The 18,485-nt window shown below is 43.7% G+C and overlaps 5 protein-coding genes across 5 annotated transcripts; 2 read left to right on the top strand and 3 right to left on the bottom strand.

The window, feature by feature from the left end:
* Positions 1-1,084: 1,084 nt before the first annotated feature.
* BDB00DRAFT_846365 (PapD-like protein) lies at positions 1,085-2,826 on the bottom strand. Its single transcript, XM_053125150.1, has 5 exons — positions 2,684-2,826; positions 2,354-2,506; positions 1,998-2,113; positions 1,723-1,833; positions 1,085-1,565 (listed from the first exon to the last, which is right to left on the bottom strand). The coding sequence occupies exons 1-5, from the start codon at positions 2,724-2,726 to the stop codon at positions 1,263-1,265; spliced, it is 726 nt and encodes a 241-aa protein (XP_052975109.1). The 5' UTR covers positions 2,727-2,826; the 3' UTR covers positions 1,085-1,262.
* Positions 2,827-5,942: 3,116 nt separating this feature from the next.
* Positions 5,943-8,137, top strand: BDB00DRAFT_877016 (Septin-domain-containing protein; the record flags this gene model as incomplete). Its single annotated transcript, XM_053127548.1, has 11 exons — positions 5,943-5,951; positions 6,027-6,046; positions 6,120-6,265; positions 6,359-6,481; positions 6,612-6,693; positions 6,759-6,896; positions 7,016-7,133; positions 7,219-7,305; positions 7,413-7,512; positions 7,641-7,939; positions 8,054-8,137. 11 exons carry the CDS (start codon positions 5,943-5,945, stop codon positions 8,135-8,137), a joined length of 1,206 nt encoding a protein of 401 aa, XP_052975110.1.
* Positions 8,138-9,181: 1,044 nt separating this feature from the next.
* Positions 9,182-9,987, bottom strand: BDB00DRAFT_771805 (Yippee/Mis18; the record flags this gene model as incomplete). Its single annotated transcript, XM_053119993.1, has 4 exons — positions 9,182-9,262; positions 9,410-9,518; positions 9,617-9,660; positions 9,889-9,987. The coding sequence occupies 4 exons, from the start codon at positions 9,985-9,987 to the stop codon at positions 9,182-9,184; spliced, it is 333 nt and encodes a 110-aa protein (XP_052975111.1).
* A 1,232-nt stretch (positions 9,988-11,219) lies between these two features.
* BDB00DRAFT_877017 (uncharacterized protein) lies at positions 11,220-16,410 on the top strand (the record flags this gene model as incomplete). The annotated part of the gene is made up of 8 exons (XM_053127549.1): positions 11,220-11,296; positions 11,615-12,989; positions 13,099-13,663; positions 13,838-14,581; positions 14,662-14,847; positions 14,958-15,124; positions 15,212-15,433; positions 15,553-16,410. 8 exons carry the CDS (start codon positions 11,220-11,222, stop codon positions 16,408-16,410), a joined length of 4,194 nt encoding a protein of 1,397 aa, XP_052975112.1.
* A 574-nt stretch (positions 16,411-16,984) lies between these two features.
* BDB00DRAFT_932417 (uncharacterized protein) lies at positions 16,985-17,905 on the bottom strand (the record flags this gene model as incomplete). The annotated part of the gene is made up of 1 exon (XM_053129079.1): positions 16,985-17,905. The coding sequence occupies one exon, from the start codon at positions 17,903-17,905 to the stop codon at positions 16,985-16,987; it is 921 nt and encodes a 306-aa protein (XP_052975113.1).
* Positions 17,906-18,485: the final 580 nt, after the last annotated feature.

Genomic DNA, 18,485 nt, shown 5'->3' on the forward strand with positions numbered 1-18,485 from the left:
GATATAGTCTTACGCTGTCGCTACGCTGGGGTTTCAGCACTTGCAACCAACGTTAGGGATCAAAGGGGAAGCTTCCTTACGAAGCGAGGCAGGGGCCGCCAGTAACTTTAAATGCATTGCACAGACTTTGTGCAGCAACCTCCCAGTCAGGCCTGATGATAGTGATGCAAAAACATTAAAATGGACAACCCTACCCGTTCGTGCATCATGCATCATAAAAGACTTGGCAACACCGTACATATTATTAAGCTGAATTTCCCATTTTAGGTTTTTCTCGCGGTTGGCACATGTAGTTTAGCAGCTGCTTTTCGCATCACTCCCTTGTAACAAGTTATACATATGGAGAAGGGGGGGATGACTCTAACTTACATAGTATTCACTTAGCATAGTGTATGTATTGTTTTTGCTTCTTCTATACCACAAATGGACCACTGGCACTTTAAGCTGGCAGCTTAGGTTACATGATACGTAACTCGCATTGGGGTTTCCTACATATCAGGTATACATCATGGAAAGCGAATTTGTATACTTTACGACAAACAATAAGTTAAGAAGCACTCCAATTTCCGTTTTACCATGCTGAACAAATAGTGCCTTGAAGTACCATTACACACGTAGCGTATAAATGATTCTATATTACAGTGTATGTAGAATGGTAGCATAGTAAACAGCTCAATCATGCACATATACCATTGTCAAAAAGAAACAATTATATAAAGCTCAATGTGCGCAAGACTGAAATTCACATTGCCTATGTTGTCATACGTAAACAGAGCTGCAAAATGACAAAATAACCCTCCATATTTGTATCAAGGAAAGAGGAGTGAATTCTCGAATGCGATAGAAAAGATGATATCACATACACGTATCCAACTGCTCTTTTCGGGGATTAGACATAATATGCAGACGATGCAAGAACCCATGGAGATCTATCTCTTATACTTGCTGTAAATTCCTGCCGGAGGCGAAGAAGAGTATTGCAACAAGCACACACACAAGCGCGTTTCCACCATCAGCCAATCATCGCGAGTTCCTTTGCACCACTTAAACTCCCGGATGAACGGGGCTTTTGTTACATAGTATAATATATACTCGTCAGAAGTAATCTTTTTAATTGGTAGAGAGTGGTAGAAAGATAAAGGTATGTGTTTTTTTCTCGAGTCAAATGTAAGAATGTAGAAAAAGAGAAGAAGAAAACGGAAGGGCCATACTACAATAGCGCAACAACAAACGACGATAATGAAGACGACAGCGACGACGACTTATTGCTTCGTTGCAAAAATCGCATAGCTCATTGCAAATACAGCGATAGCCACCATCACCAAAACCTGGATTGGGTATCCTTGAGGAGCCTGGATGACTTCGGTGACAGCTGGTTCCTTCATCTGTCGGATGTTGAGCATTTCCCTTTCGTACTCCAGCAGTTTTTCCTTCATCTGCCTCATTTCGTTTTGTGTTGAGCTGTAGTCGTTTTGGAGAGGAGCAACAGCCTCCGGTACAGATTGTTGTTGGCGATCCCGAACTTCAGGAGCAGCCGATAGTGCACGATGCGTGCCGTTGGAAAGCTATAAAATAACGGCCCCGTCAGTTGCTTTCTTTCTTTCTAAGCCCAACACCTGAACTCACGGAAGACACATAGGCAAGCATACAAACACACATACTCGCACATACACAGGTCACCCCACTTCTCCTTTTTACCACTACAAACTAGTGATTACTTACGTCGGCCACTACTGGCTCGGTGTGGGCTACCTCTGCGTTCACCGGCAAGAAAGCGCATCGCAGTTTGTGTTGTTTGATGGCTCCCATCTTGCCCGCTTCTACTTGTGTCCACTAATTTGTGACAACCCGTTCAATTAGTCCCCCTTTTTCCCTAGGTAACGACACGCGCTGCACGCGTTTTCCGAAAGAAACTCCCTGCATCTCCTTCGTCTTCAATGCTCTATTCTCTTTTCCCCTCTGGTATGGCAAAGTGTTTAAAATTTCAAGATTCTTACCAGATCATTGATTGGGAGTAGTTCCTTATCTGCTGAAACCAGCACGGTCTGCACAAGGAACTTATCTTTGCACCGGTAGTCAGGCTCAGGTTCGGTTTTGAATGGTTGAAGCATCACTACATTTGTCTTGTCAATTCTTCCCGAAAAAGTATATCTTCACGTTGCTGCCTGTCCCTTATTACTCTCAAGTCCTCAATGTGCTTCTCGACAGCTCATAATATTGATCTTGACAGCAGCAGCAACATTCCATTGTCGCATAATGCAAAGGATCAACCAGCCAACCCCTTTTCTCCCCTCTGCCTCCAGCAGCCCTTATCATTTCCCTTATCAATTTTAACTTGATGCTTTGAAATTACCTTGCACTTCTCGGGTGGCATTCGGGTTAATAATACCAGAGTTCGGACGTACGCAGTACTGCTTTGGGGCTGTGGTTTTCACCTTGAACGCCACGGGACCCGAGTTGGGATTTCTGATGGCCAGTTTTTCCTCAACCACTCTAGTTAATGGGCCTAAAGCGAGAGGGCAACAACAAAATTGAATCGTGAGTGGGAGGTGTTGCAGGTAGAATGACCCTTAATCACACAAAAACACGCCTTTTTTCTTCTGTTCATTTCGCTTTTTCTTACACCTCCCTTCTACAGCTACATAACACCTTCCCCAACAACAATTATCCTATTGATATTTACGCTGGAAAGTAAGAAATTGTTCGGGCTCGATTTGAACAGACATTTTAGCGATATAAAGGTGGTGTTAAACTTTCTGAAAAATAAATGAATGGCGTGAAATTTTAAAGAGGAAGAAGAAAAGCACGGCCGATAGGCGCGGTGAGCGGGCTTTTTGTTTTGCTCGCGCTCACCTCGGCTGGGGTTTTTGCTTGACATGGCAAATTAAATATACTGCGCTAAAGTATATGTTGCCAAGGTTTTCTACCTTCTATCAATTCGAGCTAGTAAGCCATCAAAGTTCATACCAAGCACGCCCCTAATCAAAGAGAGCTAAGTCTATGCGATACCTGCGTAGCTTTACTACTGCTGTCTCAAATGCTCACTGGCTTTGTCAGCAGCTGCGGATATGGGCCGATCATGTGGGTTAGACGACGATTGATATGGCACATGCATGCAACAGCCTCAGCCTCTGACTGTTTATGATACCACCACAATTTGAGCTTGCCACTCGCATCGCAGCCGCTGCATAACAGCGGCTACGGCTCTGACTAAGACCAAGGATTGCTCATGCATACTGTCAAAAATAACAGAATGCACACTGCTACATCGGGTTTTTTTCATTTCATGACCAGCGCAGTAACACAAAAATCGTATCCTAAATGATAGTAGTCTTTCTTTTTTCACATGCGTATAGAATTCACCCACAACCACATGTATCATTTCTTACTGTCCTCCTGTATGCACAGTATACTGCTGTACATCGTAGCAGTAATAATTAACGGAAGTACAGCGTATTGCTTCTTGATCCTGTATAACTGTAAGCTCTGTAACTATGACGATGATGATGATGCTCCTTGGACTATTTTTTCTTCGTTGATAGAACAATGGCGGTTTTTGAAGGCACCAACTAGTGTTCTTCAATTGAAATCATTTCAATACACTTTTCACTTGCAGGAATTGATAATTAACAACAAGATGATGTGTATGCATAAAGCCACAACGAGAATCTGGTCAAACAGAGTTATAATAGCTCAAAAGTTGTATCGGCGCATAGACACATTTTCGCAAACGTAAACGGTATATTGCAAACCGGCATCCCAAATCACAGATTACCGTTTGGGCCTTTTGCAACCTTACAAGGTCTTGGAAGGTCGCTAAAGGTATTCGAAAGGCTACAGCGACAGCTAACGGTTACGAACGGCAATTGTACTTTTCGGACGGGACTGCTTTGTATGGCGAGATTCTGTCGACTGCGATACCACGAATGAAAAAGAAACGACATAGCACTTAATTTGCAGCGAATGCAACAGTTTCAAAAAATATCCACGACCTCATAGCACCAGAAAGAAATCGCAGACATAAATGGAGGCACATCCGTGCTGAATAATAGGCATACACAATACAAGGGTTTGCTACAGCAAATACGGGACGTACCAAAAACGTACTGTAGTTGGATCAAACTTGGGATGGAAGAGGATGATGATACGTCGTGTTGAAAAAAGGTAGCAGCTCTCTGATGACCCTTTCATTTTTCCCAGCTACTGTATAGAAAAAGTGTTTTTGCCGTTGGTTGCAGATTTTTGCTCTAATCGGGTGTTCGGTTTCCCATGTCTTCTCTTTGTAAAAGTCTAGGTAAGTGTAGCTGGACATGATCTTGGTTTATGGGTGTCTATGTAAGCAACAGCTACTCATGATGTTCATACTGGTATGTCAGTAGTGCATAGACACCTCCACGCTGGTAAAGCTTTCCGTTCCACTCCATCATGCCATCCCAGTGACTAAGGCGGGGTTATTACTGCTGTAAGGAGCCAACATATTAAGCAGTCCATCTACTGTGCCCAAGATCTACCCATCTGTCTCAGCCGTATATAGCGTGTGCCCTTTTGCTTGTGCTTTATAACCCTGCATTACTTTTAGTACCACGCTATCTTTTTCAACTACAGCAACTACAGTATCTGAAGACACTGATGACGATCTGTTTTCGCCCGACCCTGCTCGATCCCACAGTCTTGCGATCACCGCGCCTATGTGTACCGTGGAAGGTCCTGTCGACACGGCAACACGATTGCTGACAATAATGATCTGATCACCACGCAAGTCGAAAAAGTCCTATGGAGAAATGTTTCTAAACTCATTTCCCCTCGCAGTTGATTATCTTCTTTGCCCTCAATGTTTCTATTGTTGCTTTCCTCTACCCCTATTTCTCAAACGTACTTGTCAGCATTGTTTTCATGATCCATATTAGCCGAATTGGCAACCATTATGTTATTGTCGATAACACAATGGGTACCCCATACATGGTTTTGATCAATGATCTTACAACAGTTGTAGTATGCTGGCCAATAATAGAGTCACTGCCCGCTAGTGTTCTTGGTGCCACCTCAGCACTGAATAGAAACAGTACTTTTCAACGAGATGGTGCGTCAGAAAGTACATAATTTCTTCTATCATATATTTTGATACATATTGTTATGATAGCACACACCTATACTACTCATGATAAATTTAGGCAATGCTCACGGCAGTACTGTAATGCTGTTTCTGGTATGTAGCCTATACTGAGATAGACCTCCGATTCATCATTATCAACAACGTTCTCGTGTATAGGATACCATTTTATCTCGGCGTGAATCTTTTGAAACCATTCGGGTTTTTAGCTATAGGCACATGTTTACAAGTAACAGGCAATAAGATGCATAAGTGGCAATATAATAAGATGGTTGTAAATTGAAAATAAGCATATAGAGTACAGAAACGACTCTCTGTCATGCTGTTCAAGATAGATAAGCTATAGCATTTTTTTCCATGGTGATTATCTGTTGCTATGATACAAATTTGCTACAACAATGAGAGGGCAGTACGGGATTTAATTAACTGGACAAGTAGAATTTGAAACATTGTAATTCTGGCCATGGGGAAAGTAGGGGTGTTCTGAGTATGTGTGTGTGTCCCTGAAAATTAGAGTAGCAGTAGCTTAAATTCCTTGAAGGTGGCGGTAAATTAGGAAAAGGGATGTGTGTGTGTGTGTGTCTCACCTTTCTCATGTTATGGATTTGAAGGGTGGCTACTAAATGAAGTCGATCCGACCACGTTTATTGACCTTGTACGACGTGAAGCACCGAGCCCCATTGGCTGGGATATGGGTCTGTGTGCGTATTGTGCAGCACAACCTCACTCTACTTAATTCTTTCTTTCTTTCTCTCTTTCAGTCCAAAAGCGCGTGCAGCCCTGCTCCACGCCACACATACACACGACACATACACAAACTTCTGTCTGCACTATGCCTTTGGTAAGCTAGTATCAAGGCAGGTTTTTGACTCGTTGAATTCCGAAACTCATTTTCACTTCTAAATTTACGAATTAGGAACACGCGCTTCAAACAAGGTAAAATGGGCATGGCAGTAACTCGAGGCAAAAGTTTACCTTTAACACATAGAGGAAAAATCCTTTTTTTTAGAGGTCTGTTTCCCGACTTGGGACCTTATAAACACGCACCTGCCCGAGCCGCGCCCTTGAACAGACCTCTGGGCATGGATCAACTCCCACGACAGAGACACCTTAAAACCAAGCGAACGCCTTTTCGATTAAACATCATGGTCGTAGGTAAATTATCAGCTATAAGCAGCAGTAGACCGCCCAACATGATCCCGAAAATATTGACCTTTTTCCAATTGATGTATACAAAAACAAAAAAAGGTGAAACTGGTTTGGGCAAATCGACTTTTATGAATACCCTCTTTTGCACCGACTTGAACGACACGTCTGTGCCAAAAGTGCCGCAAGATACCAAGACTGTTGAGATCACGCCTATTCATTTCGGTAAAGTGTCCTCTAAACAGTTCTGATGTTCGAAAATATTTTATCCGTCTTTCGAGGAAAAGAGAGGAAGAACACACATGGATGGGCGTTTTTATTATCCATCTAACAAGCCTGTCGCGCTCTATTTCAGAATTAGAGGAAGAAGGCGTCAACCTCAACTTGTGTCTCGTCGACACACCGGGATTTGGTGATCGACTAAACCGTACCGACGAGTATGTGGGTTATTGTTATTGTATCTGCAAAAAAAAAGCAAGCTAACAACAGTGATGATGGTTAGTGTGCAACCAATTTTGGAGTATATTGATAAACAATATGCCTTATACTACGAGGCCGAACGAAGTTCAGAATTTCGACGCGGGATCGTCGACACACGTATCCATGCATGCTTATACTTTATTGCGCCCACAGGTCACAGGTAAACGTTTCTTCAGCCCTGATGGTATTTTCAAACATGTGTGTACTTTGAGAGACTAATGATAGTAATCATTCTCAACCGAAATCTGTCAATTATGTACCATTTCGTGTTCCTGCTAGTCTCAAGGACTTGGATATTGAAACATTGAAGGAATTGTCCACCCAAGTGACCGTTATACCCGTCATTGCAAAAGGTGATACCATGACTCAAGAAGAAAAACTACAGTTTAAAAAGACGGTAATCAACTTTCTCTCTCTTCCTGCCCTCTCCCTTTTTCCATATACTTTAACTTCGTCATATATGTGTGAAACGATTGGTATAGATCCTTGAAGATTTGGAGTATCATAATATTCCAGTTTACCCAAGTGCTTATCCTGATGACGACCGTGACGATGTGCAAGAGCTTGTGGTATGTAATGATGGCTAATTTTTCCCGAGTAGTTGCGTGGAATTGGTAATGCAAGATATACCTCGAAAGAAGAAAACACTGACTTAATATGTATACTGCTACCATAGCAACATATACCATTCGCCGTCATGGGGAGCGACAGCATTGTGGACCTTCCAAATGGGAAAAAAGTGCGAGGTCGAGCTTACCGTTGGGGTACAGTAGAAGGTAAAAAAAAACCAACAGTTCTATCATGTGCTATATGAGGTGGGGGGGAAGGAGGGGCTCTGATTAAGATTGTCGATGGATCATGCATCTTTTACTGAAAACCAATATGCATGAAACCAAAAATTTAGTCGAGAACCCGGAACACTGCGATATGGTTCATTTGCGTCAACTAATTATGATCCAATGTCTGCACGAGCTTTCTGACCTTTCACACGACCATCATTACCACGGCTACCGAACACGATTGTTACGGAGTCAGGGCCGTACTGACTCCTTCATGAAGTGCGATGAAAACTATGATGAACAGATGGAGCAGCTCAAAAATGAAAATGATCAGGCCATGAGCCAACGTGAAGAAGAAATTCGACAACAGTTTGTACAGCTTGTACAGACGACAGAAGATGATTTGCGTCGTCGTGAGCAAGAGGTATGAGCATTCCTGCCAATAACACTAGCAAATGACAGGTCGGGGATTGTAATGGAATCGGTTGAAAGCTGAATAAGCAATGCTTCTCTCTCTCTGATTCCAATTATAAAATAGCTTCAAGAGAAACGTGACAAGATGATGAGCGATTTGGAAGAGCAACAGCGACAAATCGCACAATTGGAACAAGAGTTGAACTAGAAACTGAGTATTCGGTAAAGTTAGTCGCTAGAAATACTGGTATTCGCCACCTTCATTAACCATCATCATCATATTTGTATACAATATAATAGCCGTTAAACCTTCTTAGTTGATTTAGCGAAAATACATGATTCACTGCATCTATGGCACGATATATGAACCCATCCCAGCCTGCCACCTACCATCCTGCCACCGCATCCAACAACTCACTATCCATCAATTATCACAACCACACGATTATTCTTTTCTCTTGCACTTATTTACTAGTAGATCGTATATACTAATATTACAACAGTCTCAACTCTTTATTGTTTTTGAAAAAGTACTTTGACGATGATGCGTCATGTTTGACAAGCCAGACAAACCCGATGATCATCCAAAAAAAAAGAAAGTTAACCATCTGAGCCCCAACAGCTCCGCCGAGCAAATCCAGCCTTTTTTATCTTTACCGTGCCCCCTTGTTACCTTAGACTCTTACGTTTCATCATCATCACCTGTATGTATCGGCTACCGTGAGTTAAAGTGTGGGTGCCACTTGGACCTGGTACCTCTTTAGAGAATGTAAGAATTAGCGCCGCTGTGTTATATGCTAAAAGCGGATGTTCAAAATTGGCATTAGTACGATCGACTCTAAAAGTCAAATAAGTTCATGGCCAGGGTGGGTATGGGAGCATCGTATATAGTGTGCTTGCTGCTATATAGCTCACCACAATGCAGTACATGACAGGGTACTCTACAAAGTAAGGTAGAAAAAGAAGAGGCTGAAATAGGAAGCCGGGGGACCCTCGTTTGGGGGGGTCGAGGGTCGTGTGATTTGCGGCTTCTCTGAGGGGGGTCAGATGATATGTGCTGTGTGCCGCCGGCGCCATTGTTGGAGATGGAATGATATATTGAAGAGAACAAACAAAACATCTTTTACTTTATTTAAAGCTGTATGCAAAACAGCGAAAGCACGAACCCCCGCTATATGTGATGTTTTGTTTTTTCTTCTTCTTTCGTAGTAGGAGGTGTAGAAGTAGAAGATAATGGGCAAAATCATGATGATCATTTAACGTCCGTCAGCAGTTTTTTTTCCAGAATGAACTTCCCCTCTTTATACTTGTTGTCATCGTTGTATGCTTTGACCTGTCGTGTGTGTGTGTGTGTGTGAGTGTGTGTGTGCATGATAGAGAAGAAAAAAGGAGTATTAGTGGCCAACTCGGTACACATTAAGATTATCATTGATCATCAACTATTACTATTACTACTACTACTACTACTACTACCACTAACGTAAGTCCAGCCGAGAACTGTGCTGCATTTGACGCAGGAGATATCTCTCACGGTATGCAGGCCCGTTGTCATTGATCGATCCTCGGCTTCACCTTGGAGAATATTTACACTACACTTCAATAGTGAGCTCAACCATGATACACACTACAAGTTGACGTGGGTTTCCTTTCCCCTCCCGCATATATAATAAAGGGTATGATATCATACACATAATTGAACAAATAAGCTTGACCATGTTGACCTTGAAATTGCTGGGTTTGGTAATATGCGTAGTTGGAGTTTGTCAAGTAGGCAAAGGAGAGAGATAGATTAAAATGGACGGGTGCGTGTATGTTGAGCGAACGGTGATAAATCATCATCAGCATCATCAGCATCATCAGCATCATCATCATAGAGCATGGAGGTCCCCTTTTTTTAGCTGTTTTGCCCTCTTTCCGGAAAACAAAAAGAACAGGGTATGTGTTTTATGTATAGCCTACCCTGGACACAATAGCGTCACCAGTGGTTAGATGGGTTCTGCATTTGGTGCACCCATAGATGGCTGTGCCGTCAAGGTACGTTCGATATTTTAAGCCCATTATGTGCGGATAAGGGGTGTGTTTGGTGGTAGTAAAAGTAGTAGTCAGAAGGAAGAAGAAGAAGGAGAGAAAGAAATGGAGTTGTTGGAAGGACGTCTAAAAGTTACAAGGAAGCGAAAGAAAGGAAGAAAAGAAAAACAAAGAAGGGGAAGGAAGAAGAAGGCTATATATGTTTTGGACCGGTTCCTGATGACGAGTGCTAGATAGTAGTTGGTAGTAAAGGGTGCTGTTTTCTGCTTGTTGCTTCTGCTGCTACTAATACGGTGGAACTGCGGACTATTACTTTGGCTTCGGTTTACTCGATAGTAGAATCTGTTGGGGCTCAAAGGGCATATGGGAGAAAAGAGAAAGATTACGGTAGTTGACCGAGAGAGGGAGAGGGAAGTACGATCTAGCTGGAGAGGGGTTGGAAAGTAAGAATAAGAAAAGAAGAAAGAAAGAAAGAGAGAGAGGGAAGAGCGAGAGAGCGATTTTTAAAACTATGAGAAAGAGCAGGAATGCAGGTCGATCAGCAGCCAACCAGAATGGTTCCTCTGAAATGGAACATAGAAAGCGTATAATTCAAATGTAAAATACAGGCCATACAAGAATAAAAAAAAAAGCAGCAGGCAGGCCAGCTGCACGCATATGGAAAGCGCTTCTCGTTGACCCTTTTGTGCGACCACTCGGGGGACAGGCTCGCTCGGGATGCGTACCGACGACTTGATGTAGTGTGCGTACGTACATGATGGAGGAAGGATTAATGCGTGCCATCCGCAGTACTGTTCGCACACACTACTTACTACAACTACTACAACCTTGACGTTTGTCCCCCATTTCCCCTCCACCCCCATCCCACTGTATCCGCCCCTGTCCTGTCCTTCAACGTCGTATTATTTATAAGTTCTCGGACTTTGGGGTCTTTTCACACTTCTTCCTCTTTCTTTCTCTCTCTCTCTCTCTCTCTCTTTTTCTTTTTCTTTCACCTCGTATACCTTCTTTCTTTCTTTTCTTTCTTTGGCTTGGTAGTTCTTTGACGTATATATATATATATATATCACTTATAAATAGCATCAAAAACCCATATAAAAATATACATTATAAATATACAAACTATACCCCTCCACCCCGTCCCATTATCCAACCGCCGGTATACTACTGCTATTTAATCACTCTTGTTCCTCGCTTCTTTGTCAGTTGAACCCGTACAAACTTGTTACCATTTCACACACTTTGACGATTGACATTGCATCATGACGCACTCGGATTCCGAGCCACCGTCGCCGCCTGATTATCCTACCGAGACTGTTCACTGGGCACACCGAAAAAGGTAACCATGCGCGTTTTCTTTATTCGCACCTAACGCTGGGTTTTCTCTTGATGTATTTATAAACAACACAAGAGAGGAACCATCAAAAGGGGGGGGGCGGTTGGGCTGGCTAAGGATGAATGAATGTCGTCGTCTTCGTCGGCTGGGGCTGGTTGAGTTGGGTTGGGTTGGGTTGGGGGGGGGGTGCGAGGCTGGTCAAAATATACAATAGACACGTCGTTGTAGCAAGTGATAACCTAAGAACTTCCACCTGCTTGCTATATATACTTCATATTGAGAATAACCTTACTATTTCTATCACACTTTCCACGTCAATAGCTGGACCACTGTTGCTTCTACGACGACGGCCAACATGAAGCAAGTCGACAACAGCGACAACGATCAAGTTGGCGGAAATAGCAGCAGCGAAGAAGACGAAGAAAAAGATTATAGTTGCACTACCACCACCGTCCTCACCAAGAACAATACTACTAGCAACAACAGCAATAAGCGAATGTGGCAGCAAAAACAAAAACAACATCTACAACAACAACAACAACAGAAAAAACGAGTTCAGTTGCTGTCACACAACGACCACGAACATTCACAGACGTTGCGACAACGGCCTAGAGCAGACACCATGCCCACACAGTCGACTACCGCGTTTCTTCCATCCTACATGACTCCAGATAACAATAACAATAGCATCAGCAACGATTCTGTTGCCATGGCAGCATCGGATTTGTCTCACCATCCTCATCATCACCTAGCAACTAGTGAGGCGACCGTTGTCGCGCCAACTGCTGCTGCTGCTGCCTCTGCTACAGCAGTTTCATCAGCTGCTGCGTTTCGCAACCGGTCCGGTTCTATCACCTTACCACCATCGAATAACCACCGTCATGGAACTGCAACAATATCGAGTAACCCTTTTGGTGACGGTATTTTCAACAGCTCATGGTCAACTGAATCGATGCAAAGTCCAACAACACCAACGACGGACCAGCTTTTGAAAGAAGATGATGGAAACACGATCGCAAGTACATTGGCTTCCTTGGGACTCGATGATGAACGTGTGGATCGTAGGCATACCATCCATTCAAGCCATTCTTACTCGTCCTTGCGCACATGGTATAATCATCACCCTCCGTCATCGGCAAATTCAGCCGCAGGCTCAAGTGAGCCCTGGCCACCCCATCATCAACATTATTTGGCACCTGCGTCATCATCACCAGTATCTTCTAGGGGAACTACGTGTACCACAGGAGGAGGGGTTAGTGCTGCTAACTCTGTTGGAGGAACAGGAGGTGGAGGAGAACAGCAACACCAACAACAGGATCATCACCATCAGCAGCAACAACACACTCCGTCTCAACAACACCATCATCGCCATCATCATCACCACCAAGGGCTTATGATGGCCGTCGCCAACAAGTTCCAGACACAGCGACCACGTGCAATCAGTATGAGTGTAGCCGATAACCGGCCGCCGTTTGAAAACTTGAACTATGTGCCGTACCATCGATCCATTTGGCAGCAGCAACAGCATCAGCAGCAGCATTTGCCAACATCGCTCAGGCGTCAACAACAAGGTGGTACGCGACCGTTTCTGCGGAGTTCCAACAGTAGTGCAGATTTGCTCGAGATGATGGCGAGGCAACGCAGGGCAGCATTAGGAACGCCAACCGGAACTGGGGAGCATACAGCCGATGACTGGGTATAAAACAATTTTTTTTAAGGTTTACTCTATATGCGCATATCTTTTTCTACGTAAAGCTCATCATCGTCAACAACAACAACAACGTATATGTACATAATTAATTTAGGATACTGCTACGCCAGCATCCTCATCTTCGTCACTACAAGGCTCTTCTTCTTCTACCTATTGCGGAGGAGGAGTCGATCATGGTTCTTCTTCTGGTGGTAACACCACAGCGACTACTGCTGGTATAGCTGGTGGTGGAACAGAGGAATCTTCATCGCCTTCTTCTGGCAAGAATTCACCTGCCTCCAGCGCGGCACAGACGCCGACACGTTCTCTCTGGCTTGGCAACATTGACCCTTCGTTGACCATGGCTGATCTCCAATGCGTGTTTGCACAATTCGGTGTGATTGACAGCGTACGTATCCTACCCGACCGTGAATGCGCATTCGTGAACTTTATTTCAGTTGACGATGCGTTACGTGCCAAAGAAGGATTGATGCATACGTTGAATGGCCGACTGGGAAATTCGGCCATCAAGGTTGGCTTCGGAAAACCAGAGGCTGTTCCGCAACAGCCGCCGACATGCGGAACAACAACAACAACAACAACAACAGCACTAGCACCAGGAGCAGCAGGAACAGGAGGAGAATTCGGTGCCAATGCACAAGGTCCAACACGAGCTTTGTGTAAGTTTATTTTCGAGTACTACTAAGTACTAACTCTGTCCTTAATAATGCACATAACAGACTGTGTTATAAACAAACACACGGCAATCTCCCCTTTTCCATCCTCTTTTTTTAACCATGATTTAACAATTTAAAACAACAACTTTTATGCATGTATATATGTATTTTATTCAGGGATCGGTAACATTCCGTCAACTACCACGTATTCTATGCTGTTTTCTCTGTTTTCGCCCTTTGGTGCGATCGAATCGGTCCGAGTCTTGACGCACAAGAATTGCGGCTTTGTCAATTTCGAGTCGCAAGAGGATGCCGTGCGCGCGAAAAAGACGCTGCAAGGTAAAGAGATCATGGGACCCGCTACTGGTCCTGTCCGAATTGGATTTGCCAAAGTGCCTACTATGATGGCAATGGTCGCTGGTGGACCCCCTGGTGGTGCTCCTCTTCCAGGTGGCCTCATGATGGGCGGTGGCCCTCCTCCAACTGGAATGATGATGATGAAACCAGATCAATATTACAATAACAGCGGCAACAACGACATGATGATGACAATGATGATGACTTGTCCTACCAGCAACACGGGTGGTGCTATGTCTGCCGTGGATGCTACCGCCGAAAACTTGATACCAGTAGCATCATCATCAGCAGCAGCAGTGGCTATGGGTTGGACTGCTGCTTCTACCACTCCCCCACCACCAACTTCAGTGGCCAACAACAGCAACAATGGAAGTATCAGTGGTAACACTGGCAACGGTGACGGTTACCAACACGAACAGCAGCAACAAATGATGATGTACATGATGGCAGAAATGATGGGAAACGGATCCACCAATATTTATGCGGCCATTACAAGTGAGCGCCAAGTGTTAATGAGTGAGCTCGGAGGAACGGAAGACGAAAATGACGGCCCACTCTTTGACGGTAAACGTTTATATTAGAGTTTTCTTGTGCGACATGCCATCGATTTCGATCTGACATTTTCTATTATTTGCAAAAACCAGAGATGCATATGCCACTAAGCTACTTTGCCACGATTCCTGCTGCTCCTGAATTGGGTCAGGCCCGTAAGATTGATATTGGACGATTGCGTGATATCCGTAAACGACTGGATACTGGTTATGTACCTACCAAGGAGCTGGAAGTGATTGCGCTTGAATGTTTGGATGAACTTGTTGAGCTTTGCAGTGGTAAATTAAATTGATGGGGCATCAGAGAAAATAAGGGGAAAAAACATGCGTATCTGTTGTTTTTATTTTCGGACGTAGCTAAAAATTTAGAATATGTTAACATCTTGCAGATCATATCGGGAATACGGTGATCCAGCGGCTTTTTGAACGATGCTCCGAGGTCACGAAATCGCGCATGCTGGACGTTGTGGCGCCTTATCTTGCCTCAATTGGTATCCACAAGAACGGAACCTGGGCTGCACAGAAGATTATTGACACGGGCCGACTTCCTGCACAGGTTACTACTACTACTACTACTACTACTTTCACTGCAACTGGTAGTCATGAAAACATATACGCTCACACGTTGTCAATTTCTTTCTAGATCAACCGGATCTGTGCAAGCATCAAGCCGTATGTGCCAGCCCTCTTGTTGGACCAGTTTGGCAATTACGTAGTACAATGTTGTCTTGGCCTTGGACCCGAGCGTAATCAGTTTATATTTGACGCAATTGTGGACAATTGTTGGGAAATCGCACAAGGACGTTTCGGAGCCCGGGCTGTGCGAGCAACCTTGGAGAGCCCCCATGTGACGAAAAGACAACAAGTAAGGCGTGAATGGATTTTTCTTTGTTGTGCAAGAGGATCGTCACCATGTCAAAATAGCTATGGATGAAAGAATCTAATCATAAACACTGAATGTTTTTCTTTGCTTTCTCGGTATAGAAATACGTTGCAGCCACAATTGTACAACATGCACTCGTGCTGGCCACCAATGCCAATGGTGCGCTCTTACTGATCTGGCTTTTGGACACATCCGGTATTCCTGGCCGGTATCGTGTGCTTGCACCGAGACTGACGCCGCACTTGGCCCGCCTATGCACTCACAAACTCGCATCTTTAACAGTGCTCAAAATCATCAACCAACGCCACGAACCGGATGCACGTGCACTGATCCTGGACGCATTGGTCTTTTCTGCAGACGAACAAGTGATTGATGAAGTGCTTAAAGACCAAGTTCATGGCGTAAACCTGATCCAGAAGATCTTGTCGAGCTCATATGTTGAATTACGTGAGCGTCAGCGCATTGCTGAACGGATCAAGCACGTGCTTAACAAGCTCAAACTTCAGCATGTTCAAGGATATAAGCGTTTGATGGAAGAAATTAATATGGTCATGGGCGACTCAAATCCGGGCGCTAGTTTGGGCGCCTTACCTGGTCTTGTTCCTCCTACGTTTGCCATGAATCCGGAAATGGCTGCGGCACTCCATGCAAAGTATTTGGCTGCCGCCGCTGCTGCTGTAGCAGCTGCTCACCCACAGCAGCAACAGCAGCCGACAGTAGCACAGCCTGTAGTACAGCCACTAGTGGAACAGGCAGTGTTGGAGTCATTACCACAGCAGGAAAACCAAGTGATGCAAGAAGATCAATCGGCAACGCAACAAGTGCACCAGCAGCATAGTGACGGTAGCGATGATGTTGATGATGAACCGGCGCAATCACCCACGTTACCCGCTGTAACAGCAGCAGAAGCAAAGACTGCCAATGCGGCTACTACCTCAACAGCAACAACAACAATGTAAGATATACAGCAACAACAAAGCACGCAATCCACGAAAAATAAAAGCAAGCAGCAAAAACACTCTACAAAAACAAGTTCAAACAAAAAAAAGAAATACCCTGCACGCAACAACCATTATTCCCAACATATTTGCACTCACTCACTCACTCAAAACAAAAGCACTACCACTTTTTTTTCCTTTATTATTTTTCATGCATTTTCTATTCATTTTCTATTCCTTTTTTTCCTCTTTTGTAAGACAGCACATCATGGTTCATGCACACACACACACACACACACACACACAAGAGTATATAGCCACATACAACACGCACTTTTTATTATTACTTCACGTTCTTCATTTGATCGCACAATGCACTCTTATATCTTATGCTTTCTTCTTTGTTTCTTCTTTTCTTTTGTTTTTTTCTTTTGCTAGAGACCGACTTTCTTCATTTGTCACACACATTTTTCTTTTATTTAGGAATTCTTTTTCTTTTTTCTGCTGTTCATATATAAAAAGAAAACAACGCACAATCACACAACACATAGAAGTTTGGGTATCATAGTAGAGAATATATACTTTGTTATATTGGCTATGACGGTGGATGTGATGAAAATGATGAAGGAATAGCAGTAGTACTAATACTAGTAGCAGGAGCTTGTTCTTGCGTCACCACCACTGCTGCTGATGCTGTTGGTTGTAATAACGATCTAAGATACGTGTTTTCCTTCTCTAACACGTCCAATTTCTGAGTATCCGACTCCTTTTCTTCTCGAAAGCGCGTCATCAACGATTCCAACTGTGATACACGATCATTCAAATCTTGTTGTGGTGAAGACGATGGCGACGACGGTTCAATCAATGGATGGTTTGGATGATAGTGCCGTAACGCTGTTTGTAGTTGTTTTACGCGTTGCTCTAATATAACTACACGTTCTTGAAGTTCTTTCTCTCGTTGCTTTCGTCGTTCTCGGAATCGACTCGAGGCTCCTGCATTGCGTCGTCGCTTTTCTTCGAGAATGGCGTCGGAGGTGTGATGATGTTGATGATGATGGTTTTCGTTGGCAGTAGTAGTAGGCCATGATGAAGACAATGATGATGCTGCACAACTTCCTCCCGCTGCCTCTGCTACAATACTATTAGAAGAGGATTGGTGACGATGATGTTGATTTAGTTTGGGTAAAAGGTTTGGAAAAGCGGATATGGGTGGTAGGACGGTTTTGTTGCTGTTTGTTAAAGAAGAAGAGGTGGGAAGACTGACAGTACTGCTACTGGTATCGCTGGTAAGAGCAGCACTTATACCGGTAGGAGTATACTGTGTTTGTTGCTGTTGCTGATGATGGTATAAGTGGTGATGAAACTCGCGTTGTTGTGGTATAGATGATATCGAACTCATGTTGGTTGGTATCGGAGAAACAGGTGAAGACGGAATCGTCGAAGAAGTAATTTCAGTTGTAGTAGTTGTGTTTGGTAAAGATGTAGAAGAAGGAAAAGAAGGACGACGACGACGCATACTTTTAAGCAAGAAAAGGGGGATGCAAGAAAGCAATCTACAACCAAATGTGTTTCGATGTGTGGGAGAGCCTGGAGAAGACGATTATGTATGTCACAAAGGCCACAATTACGCCATTTATGACGACATTATGCCAGACGATTGCGTTCCAGGATTTTTTGGGTAACACAAACAAAGGGCATAAATTTCATTGTCTATGTATGCATTGTTTGTTGCCGCTTTACACTTTATCCAGCACTTAAAAAAAGTGTCAGACTCATGAATTTAGTGGTAAATGGAAAAATGAATTGGGCCCTATCGTATAGTTAATCGTATCCCGCTCGATATTACACACGCAGCCAGCTATATATAGCCCTCAAATCATCAAATAAGAGTTCAGGTACATAACTGTGCGAAAAAGCAAAAGCATATGATGCTTTCTTGCACACCATATTAGGAAGTCAAGAAGCAAAATAATGTTATATAGAGAGCCATTAGCTACACTGGCTAATTGCCGCAGTTATATGTACAGAGGCATAGCATAGAAGTAATACCACATAGGAGACAGTAATCTTTCTTTTGTTGATAGCTCATGCGATGT

This window comes from Zychaea mexicana, assembly GCF_025766255.1.
Source record: "Zychaea mexicana strain RSA 1403 chromosome Unknown BDB00scaffold_100, whole genome shotgun sequence".
Classification (NCBI taxonomy): domain Eukaryota; kingdom Fungi; phylum Mucoromycota; class Mucoromycetes; order Mucorales; family Lichtheimiaceae; genus Zychaea; species Zychaea mexicana.

Coding starts and splice junctions, on each gene's coding strand:
- BDB00DRAFT_846365 (XM_053125150.1), bottom strand. CDS start 2,726: ATGTCTGTTCAAATCGAGCCCGAACAATTTCTTACTTTCCAGC. Junction 1,834..1,997: donor TACTCCCAATCAATGATCTG/GTAAGAATCTTG, acceptor GTCACAAATTAG/TGGACACAAGTAGAAGCGGG. Junction 1,566..1,722: donor CCGAGCCAGTAGTGGCCGAC/GTAAGTAATCAC, acceptor GTTATTTTATAG/CTTTCCAACGGCACGCATCG.